At 39.9% G+C, this 21072-nt stretch overlaps 1 protein-coding gene across 2 annotated transcripts in view; it reads left to right on the forward strand.

The window, feature by feature from the left end:
• Positions 1-20215, forward strand: part of ZNF106 (zinc finger protein 106) — a 59658-nt gene extending 39443 nt beyond the window's left edge. The window contains exons 10-22 of one of the 2 annotated variants that reach the window (XM_077764597.1): positions 124-465; positions 2908-3688; positions 4255-4310; positions 4873-5018; positions 6463-6597; positions 7310-7426; positions 9703-9894; positions 10411-10473; positions 11149-11268; positions 11805-11876; positions 12689-12760; positions 15693-15839; positions 16275-20215. In XM_077764597.1, the coding sequence (XP_077620723.1) occupies positions 124-465; positions 2908-3688; positions 4255-4310; positions 4873-5018; positions 6463-6597; positions 7310-7426; positions 9703-9894; positions 10411-10473; positions 11149-11268; positions 11805-11876; positions 12689-12760; positions 15693-15839; positions 16275-16331 (2300 nt within the window). In that variant the 3' untranslated portion in view covers positions 16332-20215. The remainder of the gene's footprint in view (positions 1-123; positions 466-2907; positions 3689-4254; positions 4311-4872; positions 5019-6462; positions 6598-7309; positions 7427-9702; positions 9895-10410; positions 10474-11148; positions 11269-11804; positions 11877-12688; positions 12761-15692; positions 15840-16274) is intronic. The other variant, XM_077764598.1, reaches the window with a different exon arrangement.
• The last annotated feature ends 857 nt before the right edge of the window (positions 20216-21072 follow it).

Raw genomic sequence — 21072 nt, forward strand, 5'->3', positions numbered from 1 at the left:
TTTCAAAAAATTATGAGGGACTTTGAAGTTCCCATAATCTTTAAAAATACAAAGTGGCTCAGAAATGAGTGGCTTTTCAGAAAACATTTTTGCATTTGTATGTGCGTATGTTTCCCATTCTAGAAACATATGAACCTTCTGAGCGCCCTGACCAGGTTCCTTATAGCCTTTCACGAGAACAAAGGAACAGTAGATCTCAAACATCTGCTGATGCCACGCTGCTGCCTACTCCCTTTTTCCCAGTATTTCTGGAGCCTCCATCTTCCCATATGTCTCCATCATCCACCGGAGTCCCTCTCCAAGTAACCACATCTCCTACTTTCCAAGCCCATGGCAGTGTTCCTGCTCCCGACTCCTCAGTTCAGATTAAACAAGAACCCATGTCTCCTGAGCAAGACGAGAATGTGAACGCTGTGTCACAAGGCTCTGCTGGCAATATGTCCAAGGAATTACCGCAAGTTAATAGTATGTAAACTTTTCTCTGGGTTAAGGGCAACCCGGCAGTGGGTCTAGGGCAGTTTTAGGTCAGTGATGTAAAGTCATATCTGCTCATTAAAACTAAAGTTGCTACAAATAACATTCTTAAAATTTCCTCCATTTAGAAAGATTGTTTAAATATCATTAATTTGTCCTCAATTTTCTCTAATCTAGGATTACTAAATTGACTTTGTATTAACACCTAAAATATTCCATTATGAGGATTGGTGCTGACTCTGTTTTTTTTTGTGAGAGAAATGGAGTTGAAGTTGTCCAGTCAATTTTCGAAATAAGATATATCCTCTGAATTTCTCAGCACTTAACTTTGTCATTTAAAGTGCAAGGTAGGATTAATACAAGCCTAAGAGGCAGGTGGCCATGATAAAAGGCAGCGGCCACGGGTTTAGGGTCATCATTAGGAACTTGAGTGGTTTTGAGAATTGGCCAAGGTTTTTATTCTTTTGATAAAATAACACATATTTACCATTTGAGAATAACTTCTAAGCTATTTAAACCTTATCTGAAGCTTGTGTAACCACAATGGTGCTATATTGAAAACTAAGTAAAAATAAATTGCCATTGTGTGACCTGAGCAAAAACAAAAAGTCTGAAGAGTTACCCTAGATATTGCTACCTGTTGCAGTACTAACCTAGATATCTATCTAGCTCAAATGTATATTATCTTTCTTGTCTTGAATTTTGTTCCTTTTGTGTGAATTTTATTTGGTATTCTAAAAAAAAAAAAAAAAAACTGGTAAAGAAGTATTATAGTGACTTCTTAAGCTAATATTTAAAAAAAATTTTATGTTTATTTATTTTTGAGAGAGAGAGAGAAAGAGCACAAGCAAGAGAGGGGAAGAGAGAGAGGGAAACACAGAATCTGAAGCAGGCTCCAGGCTCTGAGCAGTCAGCACAGAGCCTGACCAACCACGAGATCCATGACCTGAGCCAAAGTTAGATGCTCAACCAACTGAGCCACCCAGGCGCCCCTTAAGCTAATATTTTTAAAAATGTCTTTTATTAGATTTTTTCCTCTGCAAAATAATTCATGTTCACAGTAAAAAATTGGGAAATGATTAAAATGTAGATATATTATTTTGTTATATATTATTTCAATCTTAAATCATAAATGTGTATTTGCACATAGACTTTATGCAAAGGGAAAATCATAGTCTGTTATAACCTGTTTTTTTTTCCACTTAATAGAGCATGATCATTTTCCTGTGTCATAAAAATAATTATCTAAAATATTTTAATTTTACTAGTTGAATAATACTTGAGAAATTGCATAATCTGGATACATAGTAATTTATAAAATCTCCTTTGAATTTAGTTTTTATCCTTTTTTCTTTAGTATTTTGTAGAACACTACATTGTTTTTTTTTTGTTTGGTTTTTTTTTAATATTTTTATTTATTTCTAGGAGAGAGAGAGAGAGACAGCGTGAGCAGGGGAGGGTCAGAGAGAGAGGGAGTCACAGACTGAAACAGGCTCCAGGCTCCAAGCTGGCAGTCAGCACAGAGCCCGACGCGGGGCTCGAACCCACGAACCGCGAGATCATGACCTAAGCGAAAGTCGGACGCTTAACCGACTAAGCCACCCAGGCACTCCTAGAACACTACATTGTATATGTCTTTGAGTATGTTTGTGATTCTTTCATCAATTTGAATTCCTTGACACGAAATAACTACGTTAAAGAAAATAGGCTTTTTTAAGTCAACTGACATTTTAACTGCTGTTACGTAGTCAAACTGGATGATGTTACAGGTAAAATGGCATAGCAAAAACATCAAAGACATAAAGGTGACAGCATATAAGCTAAATAGATTCATGTGTCTACCGAGAATAAGAGATCAAGTTAAACATGTGGACATTTCAAACAAGAAAGAAAGAAAAAAGATGGGGCGCCTGGGTGGCTTAGTCGGTTAAGCCTCTGACTTCTGCTCAGGTCATGATCTCACAGTTTGTGGGTTTGAGCCCCGCGTCAGGCTCTGTGCTGACAGCTAGCTCAGAGCCTGGAGCCTGCTTCTGATTCTGTGTCTCCCTCTCTCTGTGACCCTCCCCTGCTCATGCGCTGCCTCTCTGTCTCTCAGAAATAAAACATTAAAAAAATTTTTTTTTAAAAAAAAGAAAGAAAAAAGATGACTAGAAGCAGTCCCTACCCATAAGGAGCTTTTGTAAGGTATAAGATGTGCATGTTATTTGTGAGATTTAATGCAAGGCAAACTGTGGTAAGCGCTGTAAGAGAAATTTCTGCAGGCGGTGGGAAGCTGAGCGAACAGAAAACAGCTTTAACAGTCATAGTTTTGTTAACATATCATTGAAAGGTTGTTTTTCAGTAGAGATTCATTCAGTGGTAAATAATGGCAGTTTATGATGATAAATTACAGACACAGAAAAAGATACAATATTTGTTTTCTTCTTAATTCAGGAGAGAACAGTGACAGTTATCCAGTTTGTCCAGTCATCCCTGCAACATTGTCTTTATCAGAGCTAACAGAAAGTTTCCATGAGCCTAGCCAAGAATTGAAGTTTTCTATGGAGCAAGGAAGTACCAGGAACAGAGGAAATACTCCCTCTTCCCAACCAACTGGACTTCCAAGCCTGAATAAAGAAGATGAAGAGCCCATCAAAGGCAACAGCGGGTCTGAGGCCTGTACCAGTTCTTTTCCAAGATTGTCGTTCGCTTCTGAAACCCCGTTGGAGAAGGAGCCCCATTCTCCACCTGACCAGCCCGAGCAGCAGGCTGAGTCCACTCTGACATCAGCTGAAACTCGGGGAAACAAGAAAAAGAAGAAACTTAGGAAGAAGAAAACTCTTCGGGCTGCTCATGTTCCTGAGAACAGTGACACTGAACAGGATGTATTTACTGCTAAACCTGTAAGGAAAGTAAAGACTGGAAAGTCAACCAAAGGGGGGAAAGTAACAACCTCCACCTGGGAAGATAGCAGAACTGGCCCAGAACAAGAGAGTGTCAGAGATGAGCCAGATAGTGACTCGTCTCTGGAAGTCCTAGAAATTCCTAATCCTCAGTTGGAAGTGGTGGCCATTGATTCTTCTGAATCTGGAGAAGAGAAACCAGACAGTCCATCTAAAAAGGATATTTGGAACTCCACAGAGCAAAATTCATTAGAAACTTCTCGTTCTGGTTGTGATGAAGTTAGCTCTACCAGTGAGATTGGCACTCGTTATAAAGATGGTATCCCTGTAAGGTAAGGATGTTGTGCTAGTCCAATCAGAACAGCTTTCGCCATTACTCTTTAACAATAGAACTTTTGGTTATGAATCAATTTTTTAAATTAAAAAAAAATATTTTGGGAGACAAAGTACAAGCAGGGAGGTACAAAGAAAGAGGGAGACAGAGAATATGAAGCAGACTTCAGGCTCTGAGCTGTCAGCACAGAGCCCGACACAGGGCTTAAACCCACAAAGTGCAGGATCATGACTTGGGATGAAGTCAGGTGCTTAACCAGTTGACCCACCTAGGCACCCCATGAATCAATTTTTAAATGAATCAAATATTTAGAAAATCAGTAGAGATTATGGGTATGGAAGAATCAAACCTTGGCAGTGGTGATTCTTTGCCCTCTCATTTGTGTTGTAAATATATATTGAACTTATATTTCCTTTCATATAGAAATTTCAGATGGAAAAACTGATTTCTTCTGTCACTGTTTTGTTGCCTGGTGTTTAGAACAGTCTTTGAGTCAGGAAAATTTAAGTTACTTCTTGTCCTAAAAAGACTTCTGCTAAAAAGACTTTTGCTATTATTTTGTAGTGTTGCAGAAACTCAGACTGTGATCTCCTCCATAAAAGGATCAAAGAACTCTTCAGGTATTTGGTTATTCAGTTTTATTTAAATTGACCACAGAAAAAAAAGTCTTATAAATATTAAAGCCAGGGTTTAAATCCAATTTATGCCTATAGAATGGGATGGGGTGGGGCGACTGTCACCAAGAATATTGTTTTGATCTGCAGTTGTGTCCTGTAAGTCTGCCTTTTTAATTTCTTATTCCCATCCCTCTTTATCTTTTCAACTAATGAGTTTTCATTGGCTCATGGGGCTTTTGCTTTGAGAAGAAATTGCTTGAAGTATAATGCCTTATTCAACAAAATAACTGGCAGCAGAAGAGAGGATGTGGGGAGTGATTTGGTACTTCAGGTATCACTCAAAAAATAAGTATCTTTTTTCCTCAGTGAAAGGCCTTCTCTGCTAGAGTCTCTTTATTATGAAATCTTTGTAATAAAGATCATTAATGGAAAATGTGAGGTTTTGCTAGGGAAACTAGGTTTTATGGAGAATCCAAGGACCACAATATTATGTAATGGTTTTAATTCTTGAGTATCTTTTCAGACAAAAGCCGACACATCTCTGAAACATATTCTTGGTTTCCAGAAATATCTTCAGAGCCGGGAGATGATGATGAGCCCACAGAAGGGAGCTTTGAAGGGCACCAAGCTGCAGTGAATGCAATTCAGATATTTGGGAACTTACTGTACACCTGTTCAGCAGATAAAACCGTCCGAGCTTATAATCTGGTGGTGAGTTGATACATGAATTTGAATGTTTTTTGTTTTTTTGCAGATTTTAGGAACTATAATTCACACTCTCTTAAACAGTAGGAGCATCTGCTGTGCAGAGGTGAGGGAGGCTGTAGACTCACTGTAGATAACGTTGATGCAGTGGCTCAGCAGGGTCCCTCAGGAATGAGCTGCTTTCTGTCTCTCCACACTGGTTTCTCTGTTATCACCTCTTCCTAAAGCTAGTTCTCCTCCTGCTCATAGACCAATGTCAGAAGCCACTGGAGTTTCTTTTTCCTCCCATCACCAAAAAAAGGGTCCTGTGCTTTTACTCTGTGAACAACCACTTGGCAAAGGGAGATGAGATGACAACAGAAGGCTGGGCCACTCAGGTCCTGGTCCTTGAGGTGGTGATGAGGTCAGTCGGATTGCTGCGACATAATAGTGAGGATAGAATGAAAATATTGGGAAAGTACTAGAGGAGACTTTTTCCTCACAGCTGATTCATTGTCCCACGTGATTAAGGAGGGCAACAGTGTTCTAGGACCCCACACTGATAACCTAATGCTCATTACTCAGTTTTCATAGAAGGAACTCTTGAGTTTTGAATTTGGTGTATGTCAGACTAATTTTATCAACAGTGATCTCCAAGAAACTTTAGAAACACTATGTTGTCTGAATGAATACCACAAAAGTATTTGAAATTACTGAAGTCCTTGAAAGTCAAACGGTTAGATGATGGACCATGAAAATGTGTCCTAGGCAATAAGTTGTCTAGATTCCAATAGCCGAGTGATATGAAGGGGCAAGAAGGATGTCTGAAATGGGGTACCTTAGTGACCCAGTTGGTTAAGTGACTGACTTCAGCTCAGGTCCTGATTTCATGGAAGCAGTGGTACCAGGAAGTATGAGTAAGATTTGGGAAATTGGCTCTAACTCTCAATTGCAAGATAAATGTATGTATGTGTGTATATTCTAAGTAGATCTTAGTATGTGCACAAGATAATATCTAGGATGTTTCCATGTTAAACCACCCCTGGACCACTAGGGCCTGTGATGGCACCTGACACATCTTTGAATATTGTGGAACATTCTCTCAGCAAGTTACCGAGGAAATGAAGGGACTTACCTGGGATACTAACTACAGTTTGGATTTGTCAGATCTTTGGCCCATATGTTGGAGAGCCTTGCTCTTGGCATTAATAAAAATTCTGATCCAACAGTAGACTGCCCTAAGTATTTTTGGTATGGCTCAGCTAACATAGACTTGTGGGCACCTACTTCATGTATTTGCTGGGCATTTAGTAAACACATATTTACTGAGCACCTTTTGTGTAACATGCACTAACCTAGGCACTGAGGACACAGCAGCGAACTAATGTTTTAACATTTTTGTTGCTAAGTAAATGTGTTATCTAATCCTTGTATATCCACAAGTAATGATCTGATATGCGCTTGACTTTAGAGTCGGAAGTGCATTGGGGTCTTTGAGGGGCATGCCTCCAAAGTGAACTGCCTCCTGGTTACCCAAACCTCTGGCAAGAATGCTGCCCTTTACACTGGCTCCAGTGACCACACCATTCGCTGCTATAATGTTAAGGTAAGCGAGTCCAGAGAAACCAAAGTGATGATATTAAATTGCTTTGACTGCATTTACTGTGCAGAGGGGAGACATTGAAACAGATGCTTCATTCTGCCCACTATCTCTTTTACGCTCCTGAACCATTTTTAGTACAGGCACACCTCAGAGATTGCGGGTGGGGTTCCAGACCTGTGCAGTAAGGAGAGTATCACAATAAAATGATTAAATAAATTGTTTGGTTTCCTGGTGAATATAAAAGTTATGTTGATACTATATTGTATTCTAAAAGTGTGAAGTGGTGTTAAATCTTTAAAAAAAAGTATGTACCTTAAATTAAAAATACTTTTTTTCTTTCACTCCTCCACAGAGAGGGAATAAAAGAAAAAAAAACCCCCGAAAATAATTTAGTTATTACTAAACAAATGCTAGCCATCATCTGTGTTTTCATCCAGCTATAATCTGTTTGCCCAGTTCTTAGCGCCCTTTGAAGAATTTCTGTATTCCAAATTAGGAACATGAGTAACCTCATTAGAATTTCTATGTGTTTACAGCTTGAGGGTCTTTGGCCACATATTTCAAAGGAAAAAGAATCTAAAATAGTCTTGTACAAAACAGAGGATGCTACATTTCCTTCCTCATAAAAATCATGTCACACTCTGCTTTGAGAAGGACTGTTTCACACTTTATTTGCTGTGAACCCCTGCTGATTAGGTGTTGTGTGCTTTATTAGACGCGAGAGTGTGTGGAGCAGCTGCAGCTGGAAGACCGAGTCCTCTGCCTCCACAGCAGGTGGCGAACCCTCTATGCAGGACTGGCGAATGGCACCGTGGTCACCTTCAGCATAAAGGTTAGTGTTTGAGGGGAGAAGGCTGTACTCCCACGCCGCTCGAAAGTAGCGTGAGCGTGTGTGGAAGGACGTAGAGGCAGACATTTTCCTGTTGTCTTGTATGAGAAGATGACAGAATTAGCTGCTACTCAAAAACTGTTATTTTCTGGTGTAAGTGAAACAAGATCCTGCATTCCGTCTGCTCAGGCCCAAATGTGCCAGGACCAAAAGATAACTCTACTAAATTAAACCAAGCCCGATGATTTGGGGCCAAATAATGAGTCAGAGGTTAAACTAGTCTGTCTCATTTTAAGAATGACACCATGAAAAATGAGCTTAAATTCTTTTGAGTATGACATTGATGTGGTTTGGAACCGATTGAGGGTTTTGTGACGAGAGCCTGTTCTGTAATGTGAACTAAGTCATAGGTTTGTCTGGAAGCCCATGTGGCTTCATTCTCTCCTAACCCAAAGAGAAATTCATTTGTGGAGCAAACCTTTACTGAGCATCTGTTATGTGCTAGACCTCAGGATAATGCTGAGGAAATGAGGAAGGACTACTTGTTGATGGTCCTATATGCTTTGTTAATGTAGATGGACTTCCATCTTGTAGGCTTTAAGGTATGAGAGGCACGATACAATTTGTATTTTAGAGAAAGTCATTCTGGAGTTGATGAGATATGAAAATACTGGTCCTAATAGAGGCAAGGAAATCATTTAGGAGGCTTTGTAGTAGAAGGTGACATGAAAGGTTAGACTATGGATGAAGAGAATGGATAAAAGATAGAAGAGATAGAGCTGATGGTTTGGTTTGGTTGCTTATTAGCAGAGTGTGCGCTAATGAGTAGCGCCCATATCCCAAGGTCATCTAGTCATCTTTTAACAGCACGTTATAATGTTTATTATGTTACGCCCAATAACAGTATCATTCATATGTTTAGTGAATACCTACGAACTCTCCTTCCACGTGTGAGCTGGAACCACTACTTCTAAGGGATACAGTAAAATACATCGTGCCTTCTACCTTTAAGAAGCTTAAAATCAAGTTAGAAGAATCTAGCACATAGATAATCAAGTGCCAGGTTATGAAGAGATCACAGAAGGGTAATTAGTGAAGGTTGTTGTATTCCAGATGTGATGTGTTAACAGCCTAAATTCGGTTTGGTTAGGGCAATAGAAATGAAGAAGAAAGAATAAGTTTAAAATATTTTAAAGGATAAAACTTGATGATTCCATAGTTCTCTTTTGTGAGAGTAATGTTATCAGAGGTAGACAAAAGTCAGGAACAGGACTTTTGAGGCAGGATGAAGACAGTTGAAAAATAAATGGTTGAGAATCCCCGCAGACATCGGAATTTTGAAGCCTCATGAGGGCTGAGCCCTTATTGGTTTGCCCATACACTTGAATGCAGTGCTTCTGAGGTCTCAACAGAAAGGCAGGGCTGTTTACCAGAGCTTGTCCACCAGTGGGCCCTAAACTCCCATTAGGCTGTCTCCCCAGCACCTCTGATGGCTGGAATCATTGTTTAGTCCCAGAGGCTCCCAGCTGCTGCTTTGTGCATTTTCTCTGAGTTTCACCCCTTGCATGCACCTGAAGTTACTTTTTAGAGATTTTGAGAAAGTGGGAGACTTTATGAACAAGATTGGTGTGGGGCTGAGGGAAGCAAGTCTAAGATCTAAGGTAAAGGAATGTTTGGGAATTTAGGATGTGAACATGCCACCCTGATATAAGAGACTTCTCTAGGGTTCACTAAATGATGTCATGAGAGATGACCTAGAACCAGAAATCAGAAGAACTTGAGAATAACAGGTGGAGAATGAGAGATTTCTTACTGAAATTATTTATGAGTAAGTCATTCTCAGTGGAGAAATTTGGAAACACCCGACAAATTGACTTCATAAAGTTTGGATGACAAATGGAGAGAGCTTCTGGGTCTGTGGCATGGAAAGTGTATTAGCATATGAAACAGAAAGTCGATCATCCATTATCATTAATTTAAGGAAACTGAGAGAAGGCATAAAAAGAGAATCAAGTGCTAATTATGATTGGATGGTATAGGTTGAAGTTAGAAATGTGTTTATAATGTAAGAGTTTGCTGTGCCTGCACTGGACACAAAGGGAGTTGGAATGGGAATAGCAGAGGTTGGGAAGTGAAAAGATACTGAACTGATGGGGTATGAGAACGTAACAGGTAATAGAATTTAAGAGTTCAAATCAAGGTAGTGATATGGGTGAGTTGATTTTGATATTTACCACCTCAGCTGCTTTTATTTCATATAACGGTGACTTATTTTTCAGAACAATAAACGACTTGAAATCTTTGAATGCCATGGCCCTCGGGCTGTCAGCTGTCTTGCCACAGCTCAGGAAGGTGCCCGAAAGCTCCTCGTTGTTGGGTCTTACGACTGTACCATTAGTGTACGAGATGCACGCAATGGACTCCTCCTCAGGACCCTGGAGGGCCACAGCAAAACCATTCTTTGCATGAAGGCAAGTAGAGTGCAAGACAACAGGAATCAGTTGGCACAAATAGAAGGGTTTGAGTGACATTTCCCTTGTTGTCTACTGCCTTATCCATGGCACATCATCTGGAAAAGAGCAAGGAGATTACAGTGCTTTTCTTTAGGCCTGGGTCACCAAGGGATGTACTATATTTTGGGGGGCAGGGGTGGGGAGGGATGGGCTGTATATGAATACATTAATATATTAATGGAGAAACAGTGTATTTTATTATAGAATGTAGATATACTTTAAAGTCCTTCTAGGCTGTTTCACAATCATTCTGAAGAGGTAACAAACCCTGTAGTGCATGGTCACTTCATCACAGTACCTGGTGGTAGGCCATAAGCTTCAGTTCAGAAAATTTGAGGAACTTACAGTTTTATGTCTAGTTCATGCTCCTCTCAAAGTAGGTTGGAAATTAGAATTCGACAGTGTGCATTACAAGTTACAGAGAAAACTCAGAACTTTTTACCAAATGTAACCCAATGAATTTTTTTCTTTAAGGTGGTGAATGACCTTGTGTTCAGTGGCTCCAGCGATCAGTCAGTCCACGCCCACAACATTCATGTAGGTTGTGTTGGTGTAAAGAAATCTTTAATGGAATGATGGCTAAAGCTTGAAAGATTCCTCAGACCTCTTGCAATTCAAACTAAGTGCTTTTTTCCAATAAAAAGCTTTATAATAATCCCTAACCACATACGCTCTTGGAAGATAGTGAGCACAGAAATTCTGACCTCCTCAAAATTTTTAATGGTGGACACATGTAAGGTTTAGTTTGTCTCATTTAAACCCGAGATAAATTGAGCATCTGAGGCTCTAAGAAAGTGGATGTGATATGTAGTTTAAAATAGAACAAATAAAAACAGCCGAGAGACTCTGCTCAGGTCATAGAGGCAGCTCTTTGAAGCTCAATGCCGGGTCTATAAACCTGGGGATAATGAAACCTCAGGGACTTGTGCACACAACACAGTGATAAGAGTGAGACTTCTTCAAAACTTATAAAATACATACAGATAGAGTTGTGGCCCTTCTCTTGGTGTAACATCAGACACATTTCATGAAATATAAATTGTATATTGTAATAAATGCTTATGCAAGTACTTGAGCTGTTAAAATAAGTATGCTACTTTGTATACAAGTAGGCTCAGAATTAGGACTTGGAATAATAGACTCATCATAAATCTCAAAAGTCAGAAGGAATCTTGAAAGTCAGTCTAGTGACTTTTCTCTCTTCTGATGCAGACTGGTGAGCTTGTACGGATCTATAAAGGTCACAATCATGCAGTGACTGTGGTGAATATCCTAGGGAAAGTGATGGTGACCGCTTGCCTGGATAAATTTGTTCGTGTCTATGAATTACAGGTAGACTTTAGATCCATATTTTGCTTGAATGATTGGGGAGTAGGTCTGTTTGGGTTTGGTGTTGAATTATTATTATTATTATTATTATTATTTTAATATTATAAGGCTGGGGTGGGACCCAGGAATCTGCGTTTTTCATAGGCCCTCTAGATAATTATGAAGCAGATGATCCTTGGACTAGACTTTGAGGAACACTGCTCTGAGAGGCATGGTCAGGCTCACAGAGGTCAATACTGAAATGGTTTTCAGAGAGCAGATTTAGTCTCTAAAACCTGTCTAGTTCTCCTTGTGTGCAATTTCAGGTTTAGATTTTGACACTGCATAGAAATTAGTTTTCTCATCTCCAATTACCAGCTCCTTCCTTGAAGACTTATTTGAAAGATTGTCATTAGATTATATTTCTTTGAAAAGCTGGTGCTTCAGCTTAGTGCCTCTGGTATAGTTTTAAATCTGCCAGAGGCCTCCAGGGATTATGCTTATTAAACACAGGGTATAAATAACCTTAATTCTCTTTCTGTTTTTTTCCTCCACCTAAGTCCCATGATCGATTGCAAGTTTATGGAGGACACAAAGACATGATTATGTGTATGACCATCCATAAAAGTATGGTGAGTGTTATTAGCCATGTAACATATTTGCTTTTAAATATGCTTATTACTAAAAACTCCAAACTGATAACAGTGTTACTATTTATCACCTCCAAAAATAACATGTTTCTGATAGGCCTCATTAGTGAATGCCTTTCTATCTTTTGGCATACTATTATTGAGAAGTAACCCAGTGACGTTGTTGAATAGTCCCTTTTCTATTAATAGCTAAAATAACTACAATGAAAATCTGATACCACCATTAAATAGAAAATAAGTTTAAAATATTTCCCCTCAAAATTGAGTGGTGCTTTTCCCAGAGACATTATGATCTAAACAGAACATTGGAATAGAGTCAGGAGATTAGGCTAGTATGGCATAGTGAAAGCAGACCTAAAAGTAGCAGCTAACTCATTTAGCCCTGCTAAGCTTTGATTTATTATTTTTTCAATTACATGGTTGAACCAGAATGGGTTTTTCACACTCTGAGCCTTAGAACGCTTTGTTCCGGTGAAACACAGATGGCTAATATATAATGCCCAAGGTAGCATACAATGCCCAGTAGTCAGCCAGAGTGCACCAGTTACAATGTAAGTGGGTGCCTCTGAGCCCTGCCACTTTCACTGTCAGCCAGCATTGGTTCCAAGGAGCCTGGCTTCAAAGTATCTACACTAGAAGATACTTCCCCACTGTGTACTCTGAGGCTGGGTTTGGTTTTGGTTTGTATTTTCTTGTATCTGGTACAAGGCGCTTTTGACAAGCATTTTGGGGATATTGAGTAGTTTTTTTGTGTGTTGTTTCAGTCTGATAGGATAAACCTTTTTTCCCCCCAGATTTACACTGGCTGTTATGATGGCAGTATTCAAGCTGTGAGGCTGAATCTGATGCAGAATTACCGCTGTTGGGTGAGGAGTGAAACTGTTCTTATGACCAGACTTAGGAGTTGTTTAACGCTAGGCTAATTTATACATCTTAATTATCATCAATTAAGCATTTTTATATTTGAGTATCTACTTTATGCCTCCCACGGTAAGACAAGGAAGCTTATTTTTAAAATCTATATGTAGGGGCACCTGGGTGGCTCAGTCGGTTAACATCCAACTTTGGCTAAGGTCACGATCTCATAGTTCATTAGTTCGAGCTCCATATTGGGTTCTCTGCTGTCATTACAGAGCCTGCTTCAGATCCTCAGTTCCCCTCTCTCTCTACCCCCCCCCCACTCCCGTGCACGTGTGCATGCACGCACTCACACTCGAAAATAAACATTTTTATTATTTATTTTTATTATTTCTTAAATTTTTAAAGTGTTTATTTTTGAGAGACAGAATGCGAGTGGGGGTGGGCAGAGAAAAAGGGAGACACACAATTCAAAGCAGGCTCCAGGCTCTGAGCTGTCAGCACAGAGCCCAATATGGGGTTCGAACTCACAAACCATGAGACCTGAACTGAAGTCAGATGCTTAACTGACTGAGCCACTCAGGCATCCCCAAAATAATCATTTTAAAAAAATGATTTTAAAAAATTTAAGCGGTACATAAAATTTTTCCATACTTCTTTCATGAATAGTCTGTCTTAAGACGAGCTATGAGGTGTGTTTACATATCATCCATTCAGAGGTTATTTCTTTGGTGGTTTTTGTTTATTATAAAATCAGTACATGCTTACAGAAATATCATGAGTACAGAAGTACATTTGACCCTTGAACAGTGCAGGTGGTTAGGGACACCACACCCATACAGTTGAAAATCCGCATATAACTTATGACTCCCCCAAAGCTTAAGTACTTAAAGCCTACTATTGATCCTTCCTGACAACATAGTCAGTTAACACATATTTAGTATATGTATTATAGATTGTATTCTTACAATATAGTAAGCTAGAAAAAAGAAAATGTTACTAAAATCTAAGAAGCGGTGTCTGGCTGGTTCAGTTGGTAGGGCATGTTACTCCTGATCTCAGGGTCATGAGTTCAAGCCCCACATTGGGTGTGGAGATTACTTAAATAAGTAGGATAAAATCATAAGGAAAATACATTTACAGTACTATACCATATTTATTGATAAAAGTTCATGTATAAATGGACCCATGCAATTCAAACCTATGTTGTTTAAGAGTCAACTGTATATGAAATAAAAAGTGCAAGTGCTTATTTTTGTGACCTCACTAGCTTATATTCATTCCTCAGGGATTACGTGTATTAATAGTTAGGTTTGTGTCCACATTGGTTTTTGAGGAATAGGCCAATAAAAATTTGTATTCTTGGGGTGCCTGGGTGGCTCAGTCAGTTAAGCATCTGACTTCGGCTCAGGTCATGAACTCGCAGTTTTTGAGTTCAAGCCCTGCATTGGGGCTCTGTGCTGACAGCTCAGAGCCTGGAGCCTGCTTCAGATTCTGTGTCTTCCCTTCTCTCTGCCCTTCCCCTGCTCATGCTCTGTCTCTGTCTCTCAATAATAAATAAACATTAAATTTTTTTTTTTTAGTTTGTATTCATAAAGGTTTTAAACCTCCATTGCCTAGGCTTAATTGCCTTGTTTTTATTTTGGGGTGGGAGCTCCAAACTTGTACACTGTTCCTTATAGGCCTTAATTTGTTTCATCAGTTCTAATGTTAGAAATGATCAAAGAAATGTTTATGGCTGAAATTCCCCCCTCCCAATACCCTAACGTGCTTTGTAGAATTGATGGAATGAAATCAGCAATCCTCCATTTTTAGATTTAGTCTTAGGTTTGTCCACAGCCTGGTTACTTTGCAGCTTTTTAAACATTACTATGTTTGCTTTTTGGTCTTCTCAGTGAAGGACACAAAATGAGGTACAACAGGATCTAGAATACAAGTAGAATTACAAATAGTTAGTTTATCGAGAGAAATGGAGAAAATAACCATCTGGTTTAAAACTGGAAGGGTGGGTTAGTGCTGACAGGAAAAACTCAAATTTGCATTACTTTATGGAAATAAATGTGTTAGGGGCATTGGGTGGCTCAGTTGGTTGAGTGTCTGACTTCGGCTCAGGTCATAATCTCACCGTTCGTGGATTCAAGCTCCACATCCAGCTCTGTACTGACAGTTCAGAGCCTGGAGCCTGCTTCAGATTCTGTGTCTCCCTCTCTGTCTCTCCCTCGCTTGCGTTCTGTGTCTCTCAAAAATAAAATAGCAAAAAAAATTTTTAAACACTATGTTAGAATTAGAATTGTAAGATTTATGACAAGCAGGCCTGTAGGGGGAAAAAAAACAAGACAAAGAGTCTTTATGCTTTCTAACGAGTGAAATTGAGAATTGAGCCACGTATATAGTAAAGTTAGAATTTAAAAAAAGAAACAGAATTGTGAATCAAGTGATAAAGATTGTGAGTAAAGTTGGGCTTCCATAGTAATGTAGTTTTCTTTATCAGACATTTTTATTTTTAAGTTTACAAGTCAGCAGTTCTTAGAACTGTTAGAAACAGCCCCTTCAGTATTACAGAGACCTCTTAGTCTTTTGAAATAAATAGACTAAGGAGCTCATTCGGTGACAGCAAGGTAAAAAAATAAGTGTGGTGTAAACTGAATTTTATGATAACTTGTCTCTCAATTTTTACTAACCTTTTCCTCTCTCTCTAATGAAACGGCTGTCTTAGTGCTTTGCCTTCTCAATATCACAGTGTCAAGACCTCCCAGGCTTCTCAAGGCCCCTTAATGTGGGTGCCTCTGGCTTTGTTACATTTTCTAGCTAAGAATAAGCCTAAGGCTTGGGCTTACTTTTTGCTTGCACAGAACTTACAGGATAGGAGTGAGGGGTGTTCTAGTTGCAGTTGCATGCTTCCTGTATGCTTTTTAACTTTCCCTTTTGTTGTCTTTCCAGTGGCATGGTTGCTCTCTGATATTTGGTGTTGTGGATCATTTAAAACAACATTTGCTCACAGACCATACGAATCCAAACTTTCAAACTCTGAAATGTCGCTGGAAGAACTGTGATGCCTTTTTCACTGCTCGTAAAGGTTCTAAACAGGTACCTGAGTGGGACTTGAGGCCGACCTTGGGTCTGTTTGCTCAGAGCAGGCAAACCTTTTTTGCCTTATTAAAATGTTGAGAATTGCGACAAATAGGGAGAGTATAAGGATTTTCCTTCTTATTGGTAATCACAAGATTTGAGGAAAAGCTTAATGAGGTTTCAAATGATGGTAATTTTTGAGAAAGAGCCTAAAGAGAATGTTTTCAAATGTTTCAAATCCAGTAACTGAACCTAGAGGTTTATTAAATGCTCTGGTATAACATAAGAACTCCTCTTGAGGTGCATGGTTTCATATAAGTTAGCAAAGTGGTGGGTCCTAACTGCCTTTCATGTATGGATCTTAGAATGTGGCCATGAAGCTCTCCTTGGCTTTGACTTTCTCTTGTCTTACTATCAACTTTTCCCTCATGAGCCCTCTCCCTTTATTCCTAGGATGCTGCAGGACACATTGAACGACATGCTGAGGATGACAGCAAAATTGATTCATGAAGCTTTTTGCCTCCCATGTTGGGAAGTTATTAAGTGAACTAATTTCACATCGGCCCCTCACAGAGGCCACAGTCTTCCCTTCCCCAGAGAAGCAGGGAAGGAGAAAGTCGTTACCAGCCAGGCTTACCACTAGCATAAGTCTGGGCAGCTCTATGGGATGATAGTTACACTTTAAGTTCCTACTGGCAGTTTGTCCGATTTAAACAGATTTTAGGGAACTATATTTCTCTGGTACAGCATGGAATATAGTCATCTCTGCTACTAGTATTCTCCAGATGTTTATTAAAAATACAGATCTTAATTGGCTACTCAGTTTGACCCATATGATTAATATGTATTTTTTTTCTTGATTTCAGTTTGCAATTTTTAGTTTATGTTCTTATGATGGTTTAAACCCATAGTACGGCTTTTTAAGTACAAGTTTGTTCAATTGCTAGATTTTTTAGGATCAGTTTTAATTTCTTTAGTTCTAATAACTGGGTATTTAAATTAGAAGCAACTAGTTTCCTTCCTTAACAATTATGTGCAGTGTGTTTCAATATCCTCTTTGTAGCTTTGTAGATGGACAGAGCTAGCTTTAAATGCCAAAGGGACACACGGTAGATTATTAATGGCTTGAGCGACTGCTCTGCTGATGGTATTTTAAGAACTCAGCAAATCACATAATGACAAGTCCTCACAGACAGTAACTTCCTTTTGAACCTCTGTGCAAGTTTTGATAAAAGTGCTCACAGTTCAAGACAGTGCACAGACCCAGTGTCTGCCTTGGAATTTTGCTGTTAGACCCAGGCACTCACTGCTGCAGGTATTGTCGGGCTGTTTGAACTGGAGGTGTAGATCTCCTTTTCCAATTTTTGACTCTCCAGGCCAGCTGTGGGTTTGCAGCCTTTTAGTTTGCTCCATTACCAGTCCCTTTCTCTCCCACTATCTAGCTGTGCCTAGACAGTTGGCAGCCATCAAATGCTTCCTCTGGGCCCTTGGGGTGCTTTCTACCCGTCTGCAGCACTCAAGAAGGGGGAGTTAGGATAAAGCATCTGAATACAGTCTTCAGGGGCTCAAGCAGGCTTCTTAGAGACTGATTTCTAAACTGGTATCTTGCCCTCACCTCCCCTCTAGCTGGCCAAGAAGAGTGGAGTGTGGTGAGGGTGAAGACTCTACTTGTCCACTGAGAACAGACAGATTAACAAAGCCTAGTGAGACTGCTTTGTTTCTGGATTTTCTCTGGACTCTTAAGAGAAGCTATAGAAGTGTTGCTTTTGAGCCTTTTTATTCTGGATTCTTAAAACTCGGAAATTTCAGATTCTTCAGAGTGGTAGAAGAAGGGAGAAGAGCTCAGTGCCACGTAGCAGGCTTTGGGGTGTGACACCTGCTGTTTTCTAGGACCGCGTAGCGTGCAGGTTTACCTCCACCCCTTTTAGTGCACATGCCCCTACTCACATGTCTTCACTCAGGCTCTAGGGCTGGGGGACTTCATGAAGCATTCATGGATAGGTTTCAAGAGGGTATGAAATTGTATGCAAGACTAAGTATGTGTTCTTTTTTTTTCCAGGAAAAGCTCCAGGGGTTCTTACTGGATTTCCCCCCACCCACCCCCCAAAAAAAGAGCTAAACTAGGAGCTACTGCTAAATAATGAATGGCACCAAAAGCTATTTACTTCTATCCTTGTGAACAGGAAAACTTTTTGACCAGACTATTGATATTTGTGTAATACCTGAGAGAGAAAAGAGAAGATTCTCTTGCATAAAATGTATTTGTGCCATTTCCGTATGAGATTAAGAAGCTTTCTTACCTCTCCTCTCCGTTTCTTGTATGGATGAGCAGGGAAGCCAGGCTGTTGTGTGGGTTTGGGAAGGGTGATTTCCCAGGAAAGCGATCGGAATTTATTACCACACCTGGCATTTTATCCGGAGCTGTCGTGAAGCCACATTTCCATGTTGACTGGGCAGTGAGCTAAGACAGTCTTGCGTGCTCTGTTGCATAGGTGCCCTTCTGTCCTGCCTGAGGACATGTCTGAAAAGAGGAGAGTGGTGGGGCCTTTGTACAGCAGGAAGGGGATATGTGAGATGTTGGGCAATAGTGGGGAACCTATGAAGGTGTGATAGACTCCGTAACCACCAATTTGGGTTTAATTTTGGTAGAAGTGTACACAGTTTATCTGCCCTGTGTGTGCAGGGTGAATGTTCCTTGGACATGCGTATGTGCATGGGCACCTATACCTGTAATACTTTTCCTCATTTCACAAAGAACTTTTTGAATCCATGGTAATAATGTCTTTGTTTCAGGAATGTGTGAAATTCTTTGACTGCAGATTAGTGTGTTATCCTAAGTGCACTGTTTGAGCCTTCTGTTTAGAAATAAAGGCAACATAAGCATCTTGGCTGCTTATGGTTGTGTTATTACTTTTAGGGGTCTTGAAAGTTATGCAGAACTTTGGCTATTCTTTTGTCTTTTCCAAGGTCTTAACTTACGCTAGCCCTACGTCTTCACTTAGAGAAGAGCTGTGGCTCAGGTTTTTGCATTGATATGGTATTTAGTACTTCCTGAAGGAAGGAAGGTGTTACATGACCTGACAAAACCCAACTCATTTCTTGTAAGGAGTTGGGAGGCCATTTTTACAATGCTGTCTTTAATTTCCTGTGCCTACTTCTGAAGGCTAGAAGCCAAGAAAAACGTGGTATCAGTCCTTTTTTGTGCATATGCTAGTGTTTTAATGGCAGTTTGTTGTGCCAGGCTATCAGTCACTTCGTTTTATCCCAAAGTTTTTAATCAGGTTCAAAATGTATTTTGGCACACTCCTCTACTCAGTTAGAAAGCAGTTCAACACATAAGAGCAAAGAGTTATCTCGACCTGGTGTTACTTGAATCTGAAGGAGCGCCATTGCTCCTACAGTCCTACTTTTGTGAGGAGAATGTTTTTCTGCCTCAGAAGTGAGCAGCTGAGTGTTTAGCTCCTGACGTACCTGTAACTTACAGGCAATATTATCATTGTTCATGTGATTATCTGCCTAACAGAGGGGGCTTTTTTGTTTTGGCTTTGGGATATTGTATACAGTAGGCAACTTTAGTGAGTAGGTATGTGGACAGTGTGGTGGGAGTAGGTATACAACACTTAGCGGAATGGTACAGTATATTTTATGGAAGAGAATTCATTGGAGGGGAGATCAAAGTACCTTGTGAAGAGGGATTTAAACAGCACATATCCTCTGGTTTGCTCAAATAACTGCAATTTGTATGCGCAGAGCTAAAAATTTTGTTTCTGCTGCCAAAAGGAGAGCTCCTAAAACTGTTACATACGAAGGCCATGCCTGCCACATGGGTAAAATTGTAATTTCATCCCTGCCCCAAATCATCACGATTTTCAGGATTTCAGAGAAGCCATCTAATGGATATGATAGAAGCCATGGTGGAGGTGATTTGTGTTGTACTGAGTTCCACATGCAAGTAGATGTGAAATCTTGGTGTAAACCAAACATAATACTTACCAGACAATAGCCTCTAACCTCACCTCCAGCCCCCAAGTCTATGGCATTGCTGGGTCACATGGCAACTGACATTCCTTAGATTTGGTCTAAATTCAAGGTCATTGCCCAGTTGAATTGGTGGGGGAGGAAGTTAAGGAGGAAAGACTGTTGAAGATCTTTCTCCTGCTTAAGAGACATATATGCCCTAGAGCTGCTCCAGTACCCTTAGTCTCTGAATTTTTTTATATATTGAATATGGATTAGAAGAATGAAATCAGATGACATTTGACTGCAAAAATGTTTATAAGCAAATAGCTTATTAGCCTTCTTACATTTTGGTATAAAGCTGTGAACTTCATAACTTTGTAAAGCAAGATATAAAGCAAATACAAGAGGAAAATAAAGTACTTTTACTAATTGTTTGCTTTTGCTACCTTACCTGCATATTAATAGCCAACCCTTTCTTTTCCATGTTGGAATAGACAGCAAGAAGGAAACTGGGTGGGAAACACAAAATGGTTATAGATATGCCACAGACCCGGTCCAGATAAGTTTGGCAAACAGCTACATTTATGGATTCGTCCAAAGTCATATAACAGGTCAGTTAGTGGGGGAGCAGGATTAGAACTACATCTCTGGGGTTCAAGACAGCTATGTAGGAAGAACCTGAATTCATCTGTTCCCACATATAACAACAAATTTACAACTATAGAAGAATTAATTTTCCTCTGAAAAGGACCTGAGAACTAGATTAACAGCAGCCCCAAAAGAAAAGATAGAAGAGATGCATTGAGACAGGTAGGAGAGGCAGAGACTCATTCTCTGTCTGGATACCACGTGAGGTACAACCCCCCACCATGGGGAAGGGATCTGTAAAATTCAGAGCTTTCCCTTGAGGAGTGAAGGGACTATGCCCCACTTCAGGCACGCAGACCCTTGTGTCTGGCGCCAGAAAGACAAACTGTCAAAACACCTGATGTTGAAAATCAAGAGGGATTAGGTCCAGGGGGACCATAAAACTGTAGGGAACAAAGAACCTACTCTTAAAGGGTTCACATGCCCACCCGCTCATCCTGAGATTCAGTGCAAAAATAATTTGAAAAGTGCCAAGGCTATGACAGAGGGAGAGACCCACTTGGTAATCCTAAAATGGCTAACAGACAAGAACCTGCAGTGACCTCTGGGGACGGAAGCACTGACCGGAGCCATTTTTGCAATCTCATTCTAACTAGCTGGTGACAGCTGGTGGGCACCATATTTGGTGCCCACCCTTTAGCCT

The sequence above is a fragment of the Crocuta crocuta genome, unplaced genomic scaffold (assembly GCF_008692635.1).
Source record: "Crocuta crocuta isolate KB4526 unplaced genomic scaffold, BGI_CrCroc_1.0 scaffold102, whole genome shotgun sequence".
NCBI lineage: Eukaryota > Metazoa > Chordata > Mammalia > Carnivora > Hyaenidae > Crocuta > Crocuta crocuta.